General features: G+C 42.5%; 1 protein-coding gene across 1 annotated transcript in view; it reads left to right on the top strand.

Annotated features, from left to right (window-relative positions):
• CPS1 (carbamoyl-phosphate synthase 1) overlaps window positions 1-17,223 on the top strand; it is a 204,067-nt gene that overhangs the window by 147,127 nt on the left and 39,717 nt on the right. Inside the window, exons 28-31 of the mRNA XM_068245395.1 lie at window positions 979-1,054; window positions 4,126-4,203; window positions 8,062-8,169; window positions 15,437-15,526. Coding sequence (XP_068101496.1) covers window positions 979-1,054; window positions 4,126-4,203; window positions 8,062-8,169; window positions 15,437-15,526 — 352 coding nt within the window. The remainder of the gene's footprint in view (window positions 1-978; window positions 1,055-4,125; window positions 4,204-8,061; window positions 8,170-15,436; window positions 15,527-17,223) is intronic.

Here is a 17,223-nt window from a genome sequence, read left to right as displayed (position 1 = left end):
AAGCGGGTGGGAGAGCAGAGAGAAGGAAGATTCTAGGTGTTTGTCCAAATCCTGCCCCCTTGATTTTACCGCTTGAATCACGTGATTCAGATGGCTTCATGGTAGGCCCACCCCTGATTCTCACATATACTGAGGAAGGTAAGGCTCTCCGTACTCATGATCCCCCATGAGAGACCACCAACTGGTATAGGAGGATATATGGACTACAGGTAGCAGGTAAATTCTTATACCCCATCATATTTTTTCATGCCTTCAGTTTAAAAAGCACATCATTAAACAGAGGTTTGCTTTAAAACGTACCTGAAATGAAAATTGGATTAAATAATAGATACCTCAGTAGTGGGAAGCCTGTGGACAGTCCAGAAGCTTCTCCAAATCTCCTACACTCCCCCATTCCAGTGCTTGTGCCTCCAAAAATAATCAATGAGGGCTGATTAAATATGCTACGCATGGCAGTCATGAGTAAGCTTCGTGTAAAGTCTAGTAGAATGAATCTTTTTTTCCCCATACACAAATGCTTCCTTCTACTGGGCATCCACAGAGTTTAGTCTCGCATGCCCAGTATGGAGAAGCTCATACTGAAGCTCATGCTCAGAAGAAAAGAGTCCTTGGCTAATAGTCTCAATGAGGATTCGGGAAGCCCCTGGACCATCCAAAGACTTTCCACAACTGAGGTAAGTATTTAAATTTTAACCTTTTCTTCCTCACAGGTTTGCATTAAAACATTTCATTGCTTTCTTTCACATTTTTTTTTTAATACGTTTTTATGTACCAAATAAATAGAGGCCATATAAATGCGTTTTTTAAGGCGACGGTTATTTTCATTGGAGATTATGTATTGCATTTATTTAACATATTACATATTGCTAGCTGCTATATTACTGCTTGACAACTCCTGAGGTTGGAGTTTGATTTAACAACCAGTATCAGATCATAGCATTGTTAATTACAAGTCATTTTCCCCCCTTGTACTTACAGTGGTTCAGCAATGAATGTCGTGTATGGAGAGGAAGAACTGAAGACTTTCTTAGCGGAAGCCACGCGTGTGTCACAGGTAAAGAGGATGAGCCGTCACAACATCATTTGAGAAAAGGATTATGTCGCTTTAGCAGCTCTGGAGTATAACCTACAAAGACAGACAACATTATCTTGCTCATTCAGTCATGTAAAGTCGTGTAAAGAGTTTCTTATGCATTGTCATTGCTTTTGGCTCTCCTTTATTGAATAAGTCTCCTTAGAGAACAGTAGTAGCTACTGGATAGGACAAGCTTATAGACTCGAATGCTCTGTGCACAAAGGCTGCATGTAATACTGCTCAATGGGACTTATCTGGAGAATGGAATGCCAGCCTATAAAGCACCATTCTGGTGTTAGTTTACTGCTATACCTTAAAGGGGCACTAAAGCGAAAAACTGTAAAATGTAAAATATGTGCAAACATATACAAATAAGAAGTAAGTTTCTTCCAGAGTAAAATGAGCCATACATTACCTTTCTCCTATGTTGCTGTCACTTACAGTAGGCAGTAGAAATCTGATATAAGTGACAGGTTTTGGACTAGTGCATATCTTCATAGGGGATTCTCAGCAAGGCTTTTATTCTTTATAAAGATATTCCCTAAAAAGGTTTTAAACAATAATGCTGGACAGCTTCCCTGCTCCCTACAGTTTTTTGGCAGTTGGACAGAGCAACTGTCATTCACTAAGTGCTTTTGAAAATAAATATATCCCTGAGAATCCCCTATAAAGAGATGGACTAGTCCAAAACCTGTCACTACTGTCAGATTTCTACAACCTACTGTAAGTGACAGCAACATAGGAAAAAAGTAATTTATGGCTCATTTTACTCTGGAAAAAATGTACTTCTTATTTGTATATGTTTGCACATATTTTACATTTTACAGTTTTTTGCTGTAGTGCCCCTTTAATGCACAGACATTCTCTAATATTTTTACTGCAGGGATAAAACCTGTATTAGGCCTGGGACCCACTGAGAGAGATTCTGCAACAACAGTGTAATCCTATGGGGGTGGTTCCACTTGCAGGTTTGCGATTGCAAATCACTGCATGCAGCATTTTGGGAGAGATCCTGGGGCAATCGCATCAGTGGCTGCAGAATCAAGTCCTGATTCCTCCTGGAATCATGGTGAGAACAAGGCACTTCTCTGATTTGAGAAATCGCAGGCACTTTGCAATTTCCTGCAAAGCACATATAGTTGGTCCGTAGGTTTGATTATGATATTCCTACACGTATTATCAGCATGTAAGGTCCCCGAGGGGCTGGATTGCGTGCTTGCTGAGCAGTTCAGTGTCCCACTGGCAGTCACAATCACCTTTGAACTGCAATTTCATGAAGTTGAATGGTAGAGATTGCTATACCATGCTTGTCATTATTTGACACAAGGTGGTGTTATTTGGCAACAAAAAAGTAACATGTTACATTCGAGCACGGCCATGGACACACTCAGATATGGCTCCATGTGTGTGTGTGTGTGGGGGGGGGGAGCTGTGTGGAGTCCCCCACCTTCTCACCCTTCCTTCCTCCAATACAGAGGTTCATCCTCCAGTTCAGGTGCTGTCCTCACCATTTGGCCTTGTTTAATGTCCCCTGCCAGACTGAACCGCAGGGGATTAGCTAAGAGGGGGAGGAAAAAGGGGTCCTATAACATTTTTCTCTATGTGCCATAATCCTTATCGGTACCCGGTGTTTATAGGCTTCTCTAAAGTGTACCTTTCAAAAAAAGGGTGCCTTGGTAAATTGGGCCCCCAGAGAAAGCCGCTAGTGGAATATCTTGAAAAAAAAATCACCAATATTCCACTACGTCATTTCAATAGTAAAAAAATGTAATTTTTACAGATATTTACCTAATACTGTTCTCACATGAGTCCTCCTTCTACCGATCACCAACCCTAACCGACCCCCCAACCGATTCCTAATCCTAATAGATCACGCACCGCAAAATGCCTATCCCTAACTGACCCCCTAATTGATGCATAACCCTAACTGCCCCCCTCAGCTGCTGATTTAGCGCCGATTCATCACTTAATATTCACCTGCTGTTTGTAGTCGCAGTCTGCATAGCGGGCAACACTGGCACCCACATTCCAACTTATAGCCGCTAATCATGGCTTTTAACATGGGAGCCTATGGCAGCGCCCAAATTAACATGCCGCCTCCGCCGCCCAAACTACCTGGTTTGTCCCTAAGAACTGCTACTGACAGCATCCAACAGGTTACCGCTTTAAATTTTTCAAACTTTCTCTAAAAATGGGAAAATATTAGATTATTTTTTGCAACTGTGGGCAGCAAAAGCATCGCTACTTTCAGACACTTATATGCAGGACACTCAAACTGATGAAAAAGTATCAGGAATAAATCTACTCCTTCCCATCTAATACAATGGCAAAGTAAATCTATTAATCTTTATCTCTTACCTTTATCTGCACAAATGAGCAAATAAATGTATGAGGGTCAAACCTAATTTCACATCTGTTATTTGCACTAGCTAAGTGGAAGTAATATGTGTATTATCTATCTTGTCCCTGCAGCATAATTCCTACATAAATTCCACCTTGAACTACTACAGTGAAATGCCGACAATGTGTTTTCTATGTAAATGTTTTGTATTGACATTTCTGCTGCTAAAATTGTTATCATACATAATTCATGATCAACTGGCAGCAGAATGTTCACACTATGCCAGCTCTCAGGGTAATGTTCCTTGTTTTCATATTAGTGTCTCTTTTAGGCCTAGGTGGGGGATTTATGTACGTCCTGTGGGGTTTCTCCTCAGCAGATGAAAGCTTTTGTTGCTGTCTTTTAACGCTTTCAAGGTAGTGAGGAAGAATGATCAGCTATTACAAGGAAGACAGGCTGGATCTATGAAGAAGTAATACTGAGGCAAACTTACTGATTCAGTTAGAAGTTCAACTGTGGCAAGGTCTTTATCAGAGGATGTCATTTTTCCCATATGGCGGCACCTTCAATAAGTTCCTTGTGGCTTATTTACAGCCATCTGGGCCTCAAAAATAGAGAATGTAGCAGAAGTGTTAGGTGCTGTAATCAAGCTCTGTCTCTTTTGTCAGTCAAATTGTGGTTTCAATTGGCTTTTTCATTACTTTGATAGGAACATCCTGTGGTGATAACCAAGTTCATAGAAGGTGCCCGAGAGGTGGAAATGGACGCAGTAGCCAAGGAAGGACGTGTATGTATTTGACTTTATAGCAGTTTATAAAATACAATGGGGCTAATTTAGAAACACTGCAGCCCAGTACTGCAACCAGCGTACTGCACGCCTAATTCATTACAGTATATTATTTACATAAGCATTAGTGTGTTATGACTACGTGTTATGTGCTGTACCATAGTATATAAGACCCTCACAAGCTAGGCTGGATTTCTGGAAAGGCAACAAAGGCCTGGGTCTTAGTTAGCTGCTGCCTGAAGGAGCGATTGAACATGGAAGAGGGGTTATAAATATGGAAGAGGAAGCTTCAAGTTGAATAGGGAGGCAGCAAATGGGGAACACCACATGGGAGAGGGGAGCTGCTGCCCGAGGGAATTATAGGGGAATGAGAGGGGCTGCAGTACAGAAGGTTACAAATGGAAGAGGGGGCTGCTACACAGGGAAGGGAGACATTTGGCCTAGAGGTGGAAAAATATACGGGCTTGCTTACACTCACCTAAAGGGTTATTAGGAACACCATACTAATACAGTGTTTGACCCCCTTTCGCCTTCAGAACTGCCTTAATTCTACATGGCATTGATTCAACAAGGTGCTGAAAGCATTCTTTAGAAATGTTGACGAATATTGATAGGATAGCGTCTTTCAGGTGATGGAGATTTGTGGGATGCACATCCAGGGCACGAAGCTCCCGTTCCATCACATCCCAAAGATGCTCTATTGGGTTGAGATCTGGTGACTGTGGGGGCCATTTTAGTACAGTGCACTTATTGTCATGTTCAAGAAACCAATTTGAAATGATTCGAGCTTTGTGGCATGGTGCATTATCCTGCTGGAAGTAGCCATCAGAGGATGGGTACATGGTGGTCATGAAGGGATGGACATGGTCAGAAACAATGCTCAGGTAGCCCGTGGCATTTAAACAATGCCAAATTGGCACTAAGGGGCCTAAAGTGTGCCAAGAAAACATCCCCCACACCAGTACACCACCACCAGCCTGCACAGTGGTAACAAGGCATGATGGATCCATGTTCTCATTCTGTTTACGACAAATTCTGACTCTATTGAGACTCATCAGACCAGTGTAACGATTGTGGAATTCTCTCCGCGGCCAGCTCACAGGACGCGCGCTGACACTGCGGAAATCCTCCACAAGCGTATAATTTGAGAGAACCCAGAAAAAGGTGCAACGCACCTGCAGAGGGAAATTCCTTTTGGCAGATGGAGCTGTGGAGTGCAGATGAACAGATCCTCTGCCCTGCCACAGACGCCAGACAGGAATTGTACGAAGGGAAGAACGCAGGGCAAGATAGCCCTTAAAGAGAGAGTAAAGCGACAGAGTGTATGTGTGTCCACCAATCTAGTCGCCACCCAGCGACGATGAACACACCACCATGAAGATCAGGTGAGAAGGCAATCGCAAGGGATGGCAATTGCTAACAGCGACACAAGACTGAATAAGCACAGATGAGGATTGTATGTATGTCCACCAATCTAGTCGCCAACCTGCGACGGTGGACACACAACAGAGAAGACCAAGTGAGAACGCAATCGCAAGGGAAGCGATTGCGAATGAGAATGAGCACAGGGACAGAATGTATGTGTGTGCACCAATCTAGTCGCCAACCCGCGACGGTGCACACACAACAGCAGATACGAAGTAGGAACGCAATCGCAAGAGAGGCGATTGCCAGAGGTGACACAAGGCTAAAGCAAGACAGGGCACGAGAGTAGCAAAGGCACAGCAAATCATACAATGAGAAGATAAGGAAAATAACAAACGCTAACTAAACACGAACACCGCACTCATTCGCAACAGCGAACGCGTTTACAGCGCGATCTCCGCATGTTAAGCACAACAGAGACAAGCACGCCTAACTAACCCCCGCCACCCAAACATGAAACAGAGAACGCGAGCGCTTGCTTAACGTTTACGTCACCGAGCCTCCAGCAAGCGTTCGTATCAGACAAGACAGATAAACGAAAACAGGAATAAGTGAGAGATATGATCCACCGCTCTTCCGCCAGAGCGAGTGTGATCTAAATAGGGAAACAGAGTTAGCAGGATCCACTGCTCTTTCCGCCAGAGCGAGTGTGATCCAAGTAAAGCAACAGACCTAGCAGGGTCCACTACTCTTTCTGCCAGAGCAAGTGCGACCCAAGTAAAGCAACAGAGCTAGCAGGATCCACTGCTCTTTCTGCCAGAGCAAGTGCGATCCAAGTATAGAAACAGAAGGAGCTACCAGTAGCAACCGCTGCTCTGGTTAGCACCCAACAGACAGACAGAACAGGCAATACAAACATACAACCTGACTGAAATAGAGGGGTGTCTAATACAGCCCCCAGAATTACTCTAAGTTAGCTAACAATCCAACAGAAAAGGCTGACACTCCAGGAGTGTGTTTACAAACCGTTATGACCAGCGAAGCCTTCTGGTCAGCAGCAGGCTTTTATACTGCCAGCCCTCAAACGAGACAGCTGAGCAATGTGCATGTATGTAAATCCCTCAGCAAAGCAACTCTGAAAGTTGCAAGATGAAGCCAGATCTCTTTTCCAGAGACCTGCATCTCTCAGACACAAGGAATGGTCAAACAGCTGTCTGCCTGTGCAGCCAGCTGAGCGGATCATTACAACCAGGCAACATTTTTCCAGTCTTCAACTGTCCAATTTCGGTGAGCTCATGCACATTGTAGCCTCTTTTTCCTATTTGTAGTGGAGATGAGTGGTACCCGGTGGGGTCTTCTGCTGTTGTAGCCCATCCCCCTCAAGGTTGTGCGTGTTGTAACAAGTGGTTAGTTCAGTCAACGTTGCTCTTCTATCACCTTGAATCAGTTGGCCCATTCTCCTCTGACCTCTAGCATCGACAAGGCATTTTCGCCCACAGGACTGTTGCATACTGGATGTTTTTCCCTATTCACACCATTCTTTGTAAACCCTAGAAATAGTTGTGCGTGAAAATCCCAGTAACTGAGCAGATTGTGAAATGCTCAGACCGGCCCATATGGCACCAACAACCATGCCACGCTCAGAATTGCTTAAATCGCCTATCTTTCCCATTCTGACATTCAGTTTGGAGTTCATGAGATTGTCTTGACCAGGGCCACACCCCTAAATGCATTGAAGCAACTGCCATGTGATTGGTTGATTAGATAACTGCATTAATGAGAAATTGAACAGGTGTTCCTAATAATCCTTTAGGTGAGTGTATAAGACATTTTTGTGGCTCAACATTGGAAGAAAGGGAGAGGGTATTTTTGCACCCTCTATTTGCAAGGAACCACCTCAATGTTAAAAGCTATACAGGTTGTTTATGGCTCAAGGTGAAGGGAATTTTCCCTCCTCCCACATAACCTTTTATGGGAGGGAGGAAAATGGGGGTGGAGTGGACCAATGCATAAAATATAGGCTAATAAAGCTGTTGATCTTAGAAACAGAGAGGTAATCTTGCCTCTCTTGAAGAATATGGACCAATCTATTAAAAAAAGGTCTTTTATTTGAGCACATAAAATTGACAATGGGTTTTGCGGGTGCTTTCCCGCTTCCTCAGGTCAGTGAAAAAAACAGGTACCTTAACTGCTATGGCTGTGTAGCAAGCATGAGCGCTTGCATTGTATTTTGATGATTTTCGTGATACCGAGCGCAGTATTTACAGGAATGATGGGAAAAGCCAATACCATTGTTTTTAAATGTTATTCAGTTAATTGCATTAGACTACTCTTGAATGACGAATCCCGTAAACACCTGTGTAAACCGGCCATTTCTTGTATGGGGCTGATATGTAAGTTCTGTTGTTTACTATGGACTTATCATACCCGCTCCCTAGCATTATATCATAAACATAAATATTAGCTTAAGTTTTTTGTATATTCTTTTTATAGGTGATCGCCAATGCTATTTCTGAGCATGTTGAAGATGCCGGAGTTCATTCTGGAGATGCCACTCTCATGATCCCAACGCAGACCATCAGCCAGGGAGCTTTAGAGAAGGTAAAATGCTATTTTAACACTGGCTATTGTTACAGTCAATGAAATAAATAAAATATACATATAGTGGAACTAAACTCTGAACTTACTCTCTGAACTAAAAGATTAGCCACAGCATGATAACCTTTATGGGAAAATAAAAATCTTCATTAAAATTTATGGAAACCTTAAAAAATCCCAGAGGCTTTACTAGGTTTCACTTTTGCAGGAGGCACTGAAATGGTTAAGCTTTAGTGTTCAGTATATGGAGACCTGCTTAGGCAGAGCTCTCCTGCAGTTTATACACAGTTGGGGTAAGGCTTATCTGCCTAAGCAAGCACAGAACACAGAGAAGTTAATTTCTTCAGCACCTATATGTGGAATAAAGACTTTTCATTGTGTGCTGTGTAAGAGTTTGGGTCCACTTTATGTTTTTTTAGATGAATCTCTCTGTGTTCTTAAATTAACCTGACACTTTTCTGCTATCTGTGATTGTGGAAATGTGACAGGAACTAAAATGCAACCTAAAAAAATAAAACTGCTGAAACAAATAATTAATGGTCAGAAAGGACAACTTATATACTTAAATGAGTTTGAAAGACTCAAAATTATACATCCATTTTTGACGGAAAAGAGTTTTTGATTGACCTAGCATGTCTGATCAAACACAGGCTTCTTATAACATTCAGAAACCCGGACAGAAAAATCATTCATTGCGTTCCGAGTCTGTTTGTGCCTCCGAGCTATGTTCTGCCCCTTCTTCTGAACTCTTTATAGGAATATATCTAGATAACCTGTATGACTAAGTGAAGTCAACATGAAGAAAATAGCCAGGAGCTCTTGAATTTTCCTTTGGGATCCCCAAAAGCTGCCAGAAGCCTGAAGGTGAGCAGAAAAACTTAAAGTTTTGGATAGGCTGGGAATCTAAAACAAAAAAAAGAACTCTCACCTTCTCCATTACATTGGTAGCATATTTCTTCCAAGGTCATAAAGCTAATTATTAGAGAATGAATATTTGTTTAAACAGCGCCAACATATTACCTGTCACTGTACATAAGATTCACAGGGGTGCAGATTACAAATGCGAAGCAAGAAACGCATAAGGAGGAGACAATGCTGCCCTGTTTGGATCCAGGGATTTTGGCTAAACTAAGGCCTAGGGCAAAATTAAATGTTGGGTTCCTTTCACTTTTATACTGTACTGACTGTAACCCTGTGACCTGTACAATCTCTGACAGAGACTTTAGAAACCACTTAAAGGAATACTATCGATTCACATTCACATATTTTTTTCAATTGACACAGGAATTGTTTGGGAAGTGCTGCTAAGTACTGGTGTATACATTTTAGTAGCAACTTCTTTGTTTACGGTTAGCAAAATACATTCAAAGTTTACTGACGCCAAAGTTGCTGACTGAGCCATGAGGAGAGGGGAAATTCCCCTCACACTTGATCAGTTAACTCTATGTAGCTCTGTGTGTGACAGAGAGAGACAGGACACAGGAGCTGCAGCTGTTGGGAGCTTTGTTTCTGACTGAAGTGTCTGAAGAGAGCAGAGGAAATGTAACGAATTGTCACAGCTTTTCATATTGTTTTTGCTTTCAGAGTTTGATATGTTTGATATTTGCTTTCTGTAGTCTGATATGCAACTCTGGCTGTGCATTGAAGCAGACACCCCTTCTGCAATTGATTTGTCCCAATATAGCTAAATCCTACCCTCAATAAATTACAGCTTTTGCCTCTGATATTTAACATGAAAAGTAGGAAAATGTTTACACAGCTGCTTAGACTGTGTAAAATGTTTACACAGCTGCTTAGACATTATTTGTACATTGTCACTTTAGAACACTTGGGTATCGATAGTATTCCTTTAAGTTCCCTCTAAAGCAGGGCAGCTAAATGTAGCATAAAGCGACGGCTAGTAGTAGCCGTGGTTTGCAGAGTGAATAGGTCTGGCGAGACCATATTTTGTCGCCTTGGGGGTGGGTGGTTGAAGGGATTAGGTGACACTGGGGGGAGAGGGTTATTAGTTGTCCAGGGGGGGTTTAATAGTTTTGGGGGTATTCGTTTCCCAGAGGGGGTTTATTAGTTGCCTGGGGGGAGGGGGGGAGCTATAAGTTGCCCACCAGGGGAAGGTTTTGTGTGAGAGTAGGGTGAAGTCAGATGATAGTGATTACCGATATATCACTTAAGTAGAAAAATATTGGTAAATTTACCAATATTCTACTAACACTATGAATATGCTCCCTTAACCAATTATTTTTTTCATTTACACCCACGCTCAAATTAGATTGCGGTGTTTGGAAATGTATGTCTGTATTCCCCTAAAGAGCTCAGGGCCCTAAACCACTGCCCATATGGAAACATTGTACCAGTTTAGATCACAGTCTGAGAGGCTTAAACATAGGCTATGGAGGTAAGTGCCTGGAGGAGATAGGCATTAGTTGTTAAAGTGGAACTAAACTCAGAGCTTTGTCTCTGCATTAAAAGACTAGCCACAGCATGATAACCTTTATGCAAAAAAATCTTCATTACAATTTATGGAAATCCTATAAAAAAAAAAAAAAAACCTTCGTTTCACTTTGCAGAAAGCCTAAAAGGGTTAAAGAGACACTGAAGCGAGAATAAATCTCGCTTCAGTGCTTATATTCAGCAGGGGCATGTGTGCCCCTGCTAAAACGCCGCTATCCCGCGGCTGAACGGGGGTCCCTTCACCCCCAACCCCCCCCCCCCCCCCCCTGCAAAATCAACGACCAACTTGGTCGTAGATTTTGCTGCTCTTCGGTAAACGGGGGTCCCTTACCTCCTAAATCCCCTCCGTGCAGGGGGATCACTTCCGCATTCAGGCAGGGCTAACGGCTGCAGCCCTGCCTCTCAGCACCGTCTATCAGCGGCGCATCGCCGCCTCTCCCCACCCCTCTCACTGAAGGAAGACTGAGAGGGGCGGGGGAGAGGCGGAGATACGCGCTGACAGACGCGCGTGAGGCAGGGCTGCAGCCATTAGCCCTGCCTGAATGCGGAAGTGATCCCCCTGCACGGAGGGGATTTAGGAGGTAAGGGACCCCCGTTTAGCGGCGCTATAGCGGCGGTTTAGCAGGGGCACGCGTGCCCCTGCTGAATATAAGCACTGAAGCGAGATTTATTCTCGCTTCAGTGTCTCTTTAAGCCTCAGTGTTAACTGTATGGGGAGAGCTGCCTAGGTAGAGCTCCTGCCGTCTATTTACAGCTGCTGATAAGAGCTAATTAGACAATTTGGTCTGGCTAAACAAACACAGAACACAAAGCAGTGAATAGCTTCAGCAATTATATGTGGAATTAAGACTTTTCATTGTGTTCTGTGCAAGAGTTTGGATCTGCTTTAAGTAGTGGTTGTGTATGTAAGATTTGACAAGTTTAGGGATTAACAAGTTAAATGTGGGCAAGACTAATATGAGGAACATGAAAGAGAATTCTGTTGACTGGAGACTACCCTGGAAAAGTGTCCTAACAATGCATGGGACGAAGTGTTAGAAAGATATTAGTAACTTACAAGAAGAACAGAACAGGGGTGTTGGGGATGCGTTTGTATACAACAACAGAGATATACGGTGACACATGATCCATGAAGAGATTTGTAACCAAAGCAGAGGAACTTGAATTTTATCATCAAGCTGATGGGAAGCTGGAGAGGGGGGTTGGTAGAGGGAGAATGCACATGTTCAGTACAAGTAAAATTACTGACCTCAATGTATTCAGATGGTGAACTCGGAACACTTCTTCTGGGGTGGGGAGTTACTTTGTCAGAAGGATAAGCAGCTGAAGGATCTGGTGAGAGAGTCAGAAAATGAAAATAAAGTGAGGGCTCTTTCAGATGAAAAGCTATTTGGCACGCAAATGCACAGTTTTCCTGGGTTAAAGCACGCTTTGGTTGCACAACAATGCAACCGAATGGGAGCATTCATAACACATGCGTGCCAGTAGTTGATATGCGGTGTGGTGACCGCATGGCAAAAACCCTCTTCATGTAGTGTCCAGCTAACCGGCTCAGATGAACTGCTGCAAGCACCCTGCACAGAAACACGAGCGGCTGACAAGCAGTAAAATGTGCTAGAGCCCTAATAAAATGCGTGTCCTTGTGTCAGATTGCACTTAAAGACCCTAAAGGTGAAACCCCATTCGTTTGTAAATATTAATGCTAGGATAATTATATGAGGTGGCCAGAAGACACAGACAGAGCCGGGACAAGGTCCTCCACCACCCAAGGCTGAGACACCAAAGTGCGCCCCTCCATCCCTCCACCCCAGCCATCACACACTGATTGCTCTTAGTCTAAGAGGCACCCCAGGGCCCCCAACACCTTAATCTCTAGTTATCTGGCTTGTAGTCACTTCCATGAATGACAGCTGAATGAATTGTGTGCCCCCTCCTACACTGCTCCCTAAGGCTGGAGCCTCTCCAGCCTATGCCTCGGCCCGGCCCTGGACACAGATCTTTAAATCACGAGTTGGAAGCTGTGGCGTAGCTAAGTAGCTGTGGGCCCCGATGCACGTTTTACAATGCCCCCCTCCCCCAAGCACTCTATACATAACAATTGATACGGCACACCAAAACCTGCCAATGGCAACTACAGTGTCAGAGGTGCAAGAAGGGGGCGGGGAACAGCTTGTTAATGATAACTACTATTCAAAGCAGCTATAGAAGTTATTATTATGAGCACAGGACCAATAGAGAGCTATTACTGTAGTTGAGGGAGGGCCCTTTGGGGCCCCTCTGGCCCAAGGGCCCTGATGGGGTTGCAACCTCTGCACTCCCTATTGCTACGTCCCTGGTTGGAAGGAAAAAGGAAGTGAACCACACTTCCTCCTATGCTGCAGTCCAGAGATCGGCATCTTCAGTGTCAGTTCTAGGCAAACATGTGCATAGTTCCCAACTGCCCCTCTTTTGGAGAGACAGTCACTCTTTGGGAACCAAATCCCCCTGTCCCACTTTCTTCCTCATTTGTCCCTCTGTCGGACTGATGTGCAGTTCTACGTAAATATATGTATTTTTCTACTTAAAAATGTGCTTAAAGAAAACCTGAACTGAAAATTAAAGTAAGTAAAAATAAACATACACAGGTCATACTTACCTTCTGTGTAGTCTACTCATCAGTCTCTTTCTCCTCTCCTGTGTCCCGTTTGTCCACTGTAATCAATGGTATTCTCCATCCTCCATTTTGAAAATGGCCATTACCCCGTAACAGCTTCCTGGTCAGCACACTGTTAAACTGTAACATCGCCCACTTGAGCCATAGGGAAACATGGACATTACCTGGCACATCAGTTGTGTTTTCACCTATAACTGACAGCAACTGATATTTAACTGACAGCAACTGGGATATATTTAAGTTCTGACAAAATGTTGTCAGAACTGGAAGGGACCATTGTCAGAAGAAAATGGTGAGCTTCTGGGAGGAACTGATGGCAAGGTAACTATGCGATGTTCATTTTCAAGTTACCTCATGTGTTTATTTTAAATAATTTTACTGCGTTCAGGTTCCCTTTAACTGACTCTAAAGTTTATGCATATCCTGTAAATTGATATTGTTATACTCAAATGTTAATATGAAGGAAAATGAGCCAGGATAGAAAGGACCATGTGGTTTGAGTTATAAAACACTTATTTTACTTATAAACTTTTATAGTATGCATGACTGGGTGTGTGTCAGGGGCGTGGTTAGAGGTGTGACCTGGGCATGGCTTAAGTGTCCCTCTTTCTGATCTCAAAAAGTTGGAAGGTATGCATGTGCCACATGTGCCTTTAGACATATCTGGGGCAGATATCCAAATCTGGGACTTGCATGGAACTGTGGACAAAGAATAAGCATGTTCTAATAATTTTACACTTTGAAAGTGTAGCTCTCAAGCCTGGAAGTAAGTGTAATTCAGTTCACTGCAGTACCCAGAAATAACCTTTAAAGAGAATCTGTATTGTTAAAATCGCACAAAAGTAAACATACCAGTGTGTTAGGGGACATCTCCTATTACCCTCTGTTACAATTTCGCCGCTCCTCGCCGCATTAAAAGTGGTTAAAAACAATTTTAAAAAGTTTGTTTATAAACAAACAAAATGGCCACCAAAACAGGAAGTAGGTTGATGTACAGTATGTCCACACATAGAAAATACATCCATACACAAGCAGGCTGTATACAGCCTTCCTTTTGAATCTCAAGAGATCATTTGTGTGTTTCTTTCTCCCTGCAGTTCTCATGCACTGAAGTTTCAGGCTGCTCTTTTTTCTCCTGCAAACAGCTTTGCCCTTGTCTGTAATTCTTCAGTATGTGAAAGCCCAGCCAGCTCAGAGGACGATTTATCCAGCTTGTAAAAGATAAGAGAGAAGAGAGAAGCTGCTCTAATCTAAATAATACACAGGCAGTGTGCATAGAGGGGCCTGGAAGGGGGAGTTCATAGCAGAACCACAACACTGAAGAACTTGGCAGCCTTCCAGACACAGGCTGACAAGTCTGACAAGGGAAAGATACATTGATTTATTACAGAGACTGTGATAGCAGAAAGTGCTGCAGTAAGCCAGAACACATTAGAATAGCTTTTGGAACTTGTAGGATGATAAAAAACAGGATGCAATTTTTGTTACGGAGTCTCTTTAAACAATCATAGTTCAATTTTGGTTAACATCTAGGACCTTAATATGTTTTTCTACAAGCGCATGAACTACAATGCACAGCCATGGCAGGGGATATATTATTAACTCGAGCACAGTAGTTCTGATTAAATAATCATATACAAGTCTTCCCTGCTTTATGTAACAGCAACAAAAGCTATAAACTAAAAAGAGACATCATAAAAATAGCTCCTGTTTTTTTCAGAGATTATTTTGTTTGCATGTTATTTAGGTTAGCTTCTCACTATACACTTTGCGTTGCAATGAGATCGCAATGCAACGGGGGCGAAAAGTTGCCATGCACGTTACAAGTGTGAAGCTACACATACATATGAATATGATTATTGCGTTGCAATTCCATTGCATTGTTGTGATGGAACGCAACATATGCATAATATACAGAACCTTAGTCTATTTAATGAGGGACTTCTTCTAAAAGCAGCAGTAAGAATGATGGATTCCAGAAAAGCGTTAATCTGTTTTCTAAGGTTGTGCTTCTGATTCTTGATCAGTAAAGTCACTTAAAACTAATATATAGGTCAAAGAGTATTATAGCTGGACCTGTGCGTTCATGTTTCATAAGGCATTTGTCTCTCCAAAAAGTATTGAAAAGTGACTCTCTAACACTTACCCACTTCTTGTGATTTGCAGGTGAAAATTGCTACCAAGAAAATTGCAAATGCTTTTGCTATTTCTGGACCCTTCAATGTGCAGTTCCTTGTTAGAGGAAATGATGTTCTGGTAAGTGAAGGGGACACAACATTTTGGGCAATTAACTCACCTCTTGCAGGAGTTATCAATATAATCTCAGAACAAAAAAAAAGTACATTTTTGCTGGTACTTCAGTCAATAAATACGAATATGTGCACCAAGTAAAAGCATGGAGCCAACTGTGTGCATTATTATTTTCACAAACTAAGGGGCCTATTTATAACAGTCCATAGAAGAGGCAAATTGCTTAGTTTTCCTTCTTGAGGTGGCCACACATGATACAATTTTTATATGTTTTTTATATTTCAGAATTATGTTCAATTTTTTTTATTGATTGTAACTAGAAAAATCTTACCATTGTGTCATAAATGTATGTTCCAATTTTTCTCCAATTATGAAAAAAATGATCTAAACTTAGAAAGAAGAGATCAAGAAATTTACACTCTGCCCTATTTACAAAAAAAACATCAGAATTGTTTATTATGGACAATCAAAAAATACATTTTTAAAAAATTGGGCAATCGATCACATTACTTAAATGAAAAAAAAAAACCTTTACATTTTTCTATGCAACCGATTGTATTTATCAAAAAAACAGGGAAATCCAATGTTTTATTGCATCTTGTGTGGCCACCTTTATGAAAGCGAACAGCTTAACGGGGAACTGAAGAGAGAGCTACATGGAGGCTGTCATGTTTATTTCCTTTTAATCAATACCAGTTGCCTGGCAGCCCTGCTGGTCTATTTCTCTGCAGTAGTATCTGATTAAAACCAGAAACAAGCATGCAGCTAGTCTTGTCAGATCAGACTTATAAGTCTGAATCACTAAAACACCTCATCTGCTGCATGCTTGTTCAGGGGCTATGGCTAATAGTATTAGAGGCAGAGGATCAGCAGGGCTGCCAGGCAACTGGTATTGTCTAAAAGGAAATAAACATGACAGCCTCCATATACCTCTCTCTTCAGTTCCCCTTTAAGTAGTCTCTTGCCAGGCATGAGCCAACAACACGTCAGATGCTGGGGTCTATATGAAAAGGGCGCCGGTAAAAAAGGGCGCCTGGTGGAGCCCATATATACCAACTTCGGCTACAAAAAAGGCGTCTGGTGTAGCCCATATAAACTTCGGCTACAAAAAAGGCGCCTGGTGTAGCCCATATAAAAACTTCGGCTACAAAAAAAACTCTGGGATGTGTTAATTACTATTCCCCCTCCAGGCCACCATGGATAGTGGGGGAATGAAATAATTCTGCTTCCAGCACTTGTAGCCCATATAAAAACATAGGCTACAAAAAATGCAATAATATGGGCTACAAGGGGGCGCCCTACTGTAGCTGAAAACCTTGTAGCCGAAAAAATATGGGCTACAAACGGGCGCCCTTTTCTACACCTTGTAGCCCATATTTCCAGAAATAACATTGATGTCTATGGCGGCGCCCTTTTCATACAGGCAGCTCGGGCGCCCTTTTCAACCGATACCCAGATGCTGTACCAGTCTTCTTGATGTGCCAATAAAAGTTACTGGATTTTTTACCTATGCTGTGAGCTCTTGTAAGTAATCTGGGGAGTACATTTATGGGAGGCTAAAAAAGCTGTTTTTATAAAATTCACCCTGTAAGGCTGTGAAAATAACAATGGATCATTCCAGCAACTTCTACAGGTCCCATGAGAGCAACAGAGGAAGCGTCACCCTTCAGAGTTAGCTATGCTTCCCATATGGCTCCTCCATG

Source organism: Hyperolius riggenbachi, chromosome 7 (assembly GCF_040937935.1).
Source record: "Hyperolius riggenbachi isolate aHypRig1 chromosome 7, aHypRig1.pri, whole genome shotgun sequence".
Taxonomy (NCBI): Eukaryota; Metazoa; Chordata; class Amphibia; order Anura; family Hyperoliidae; genus Hyperolius; species Hyperolius riggenbachi.
This window is presented reverse-complemented; position numbering and strand designations above follow the sequence as displayed.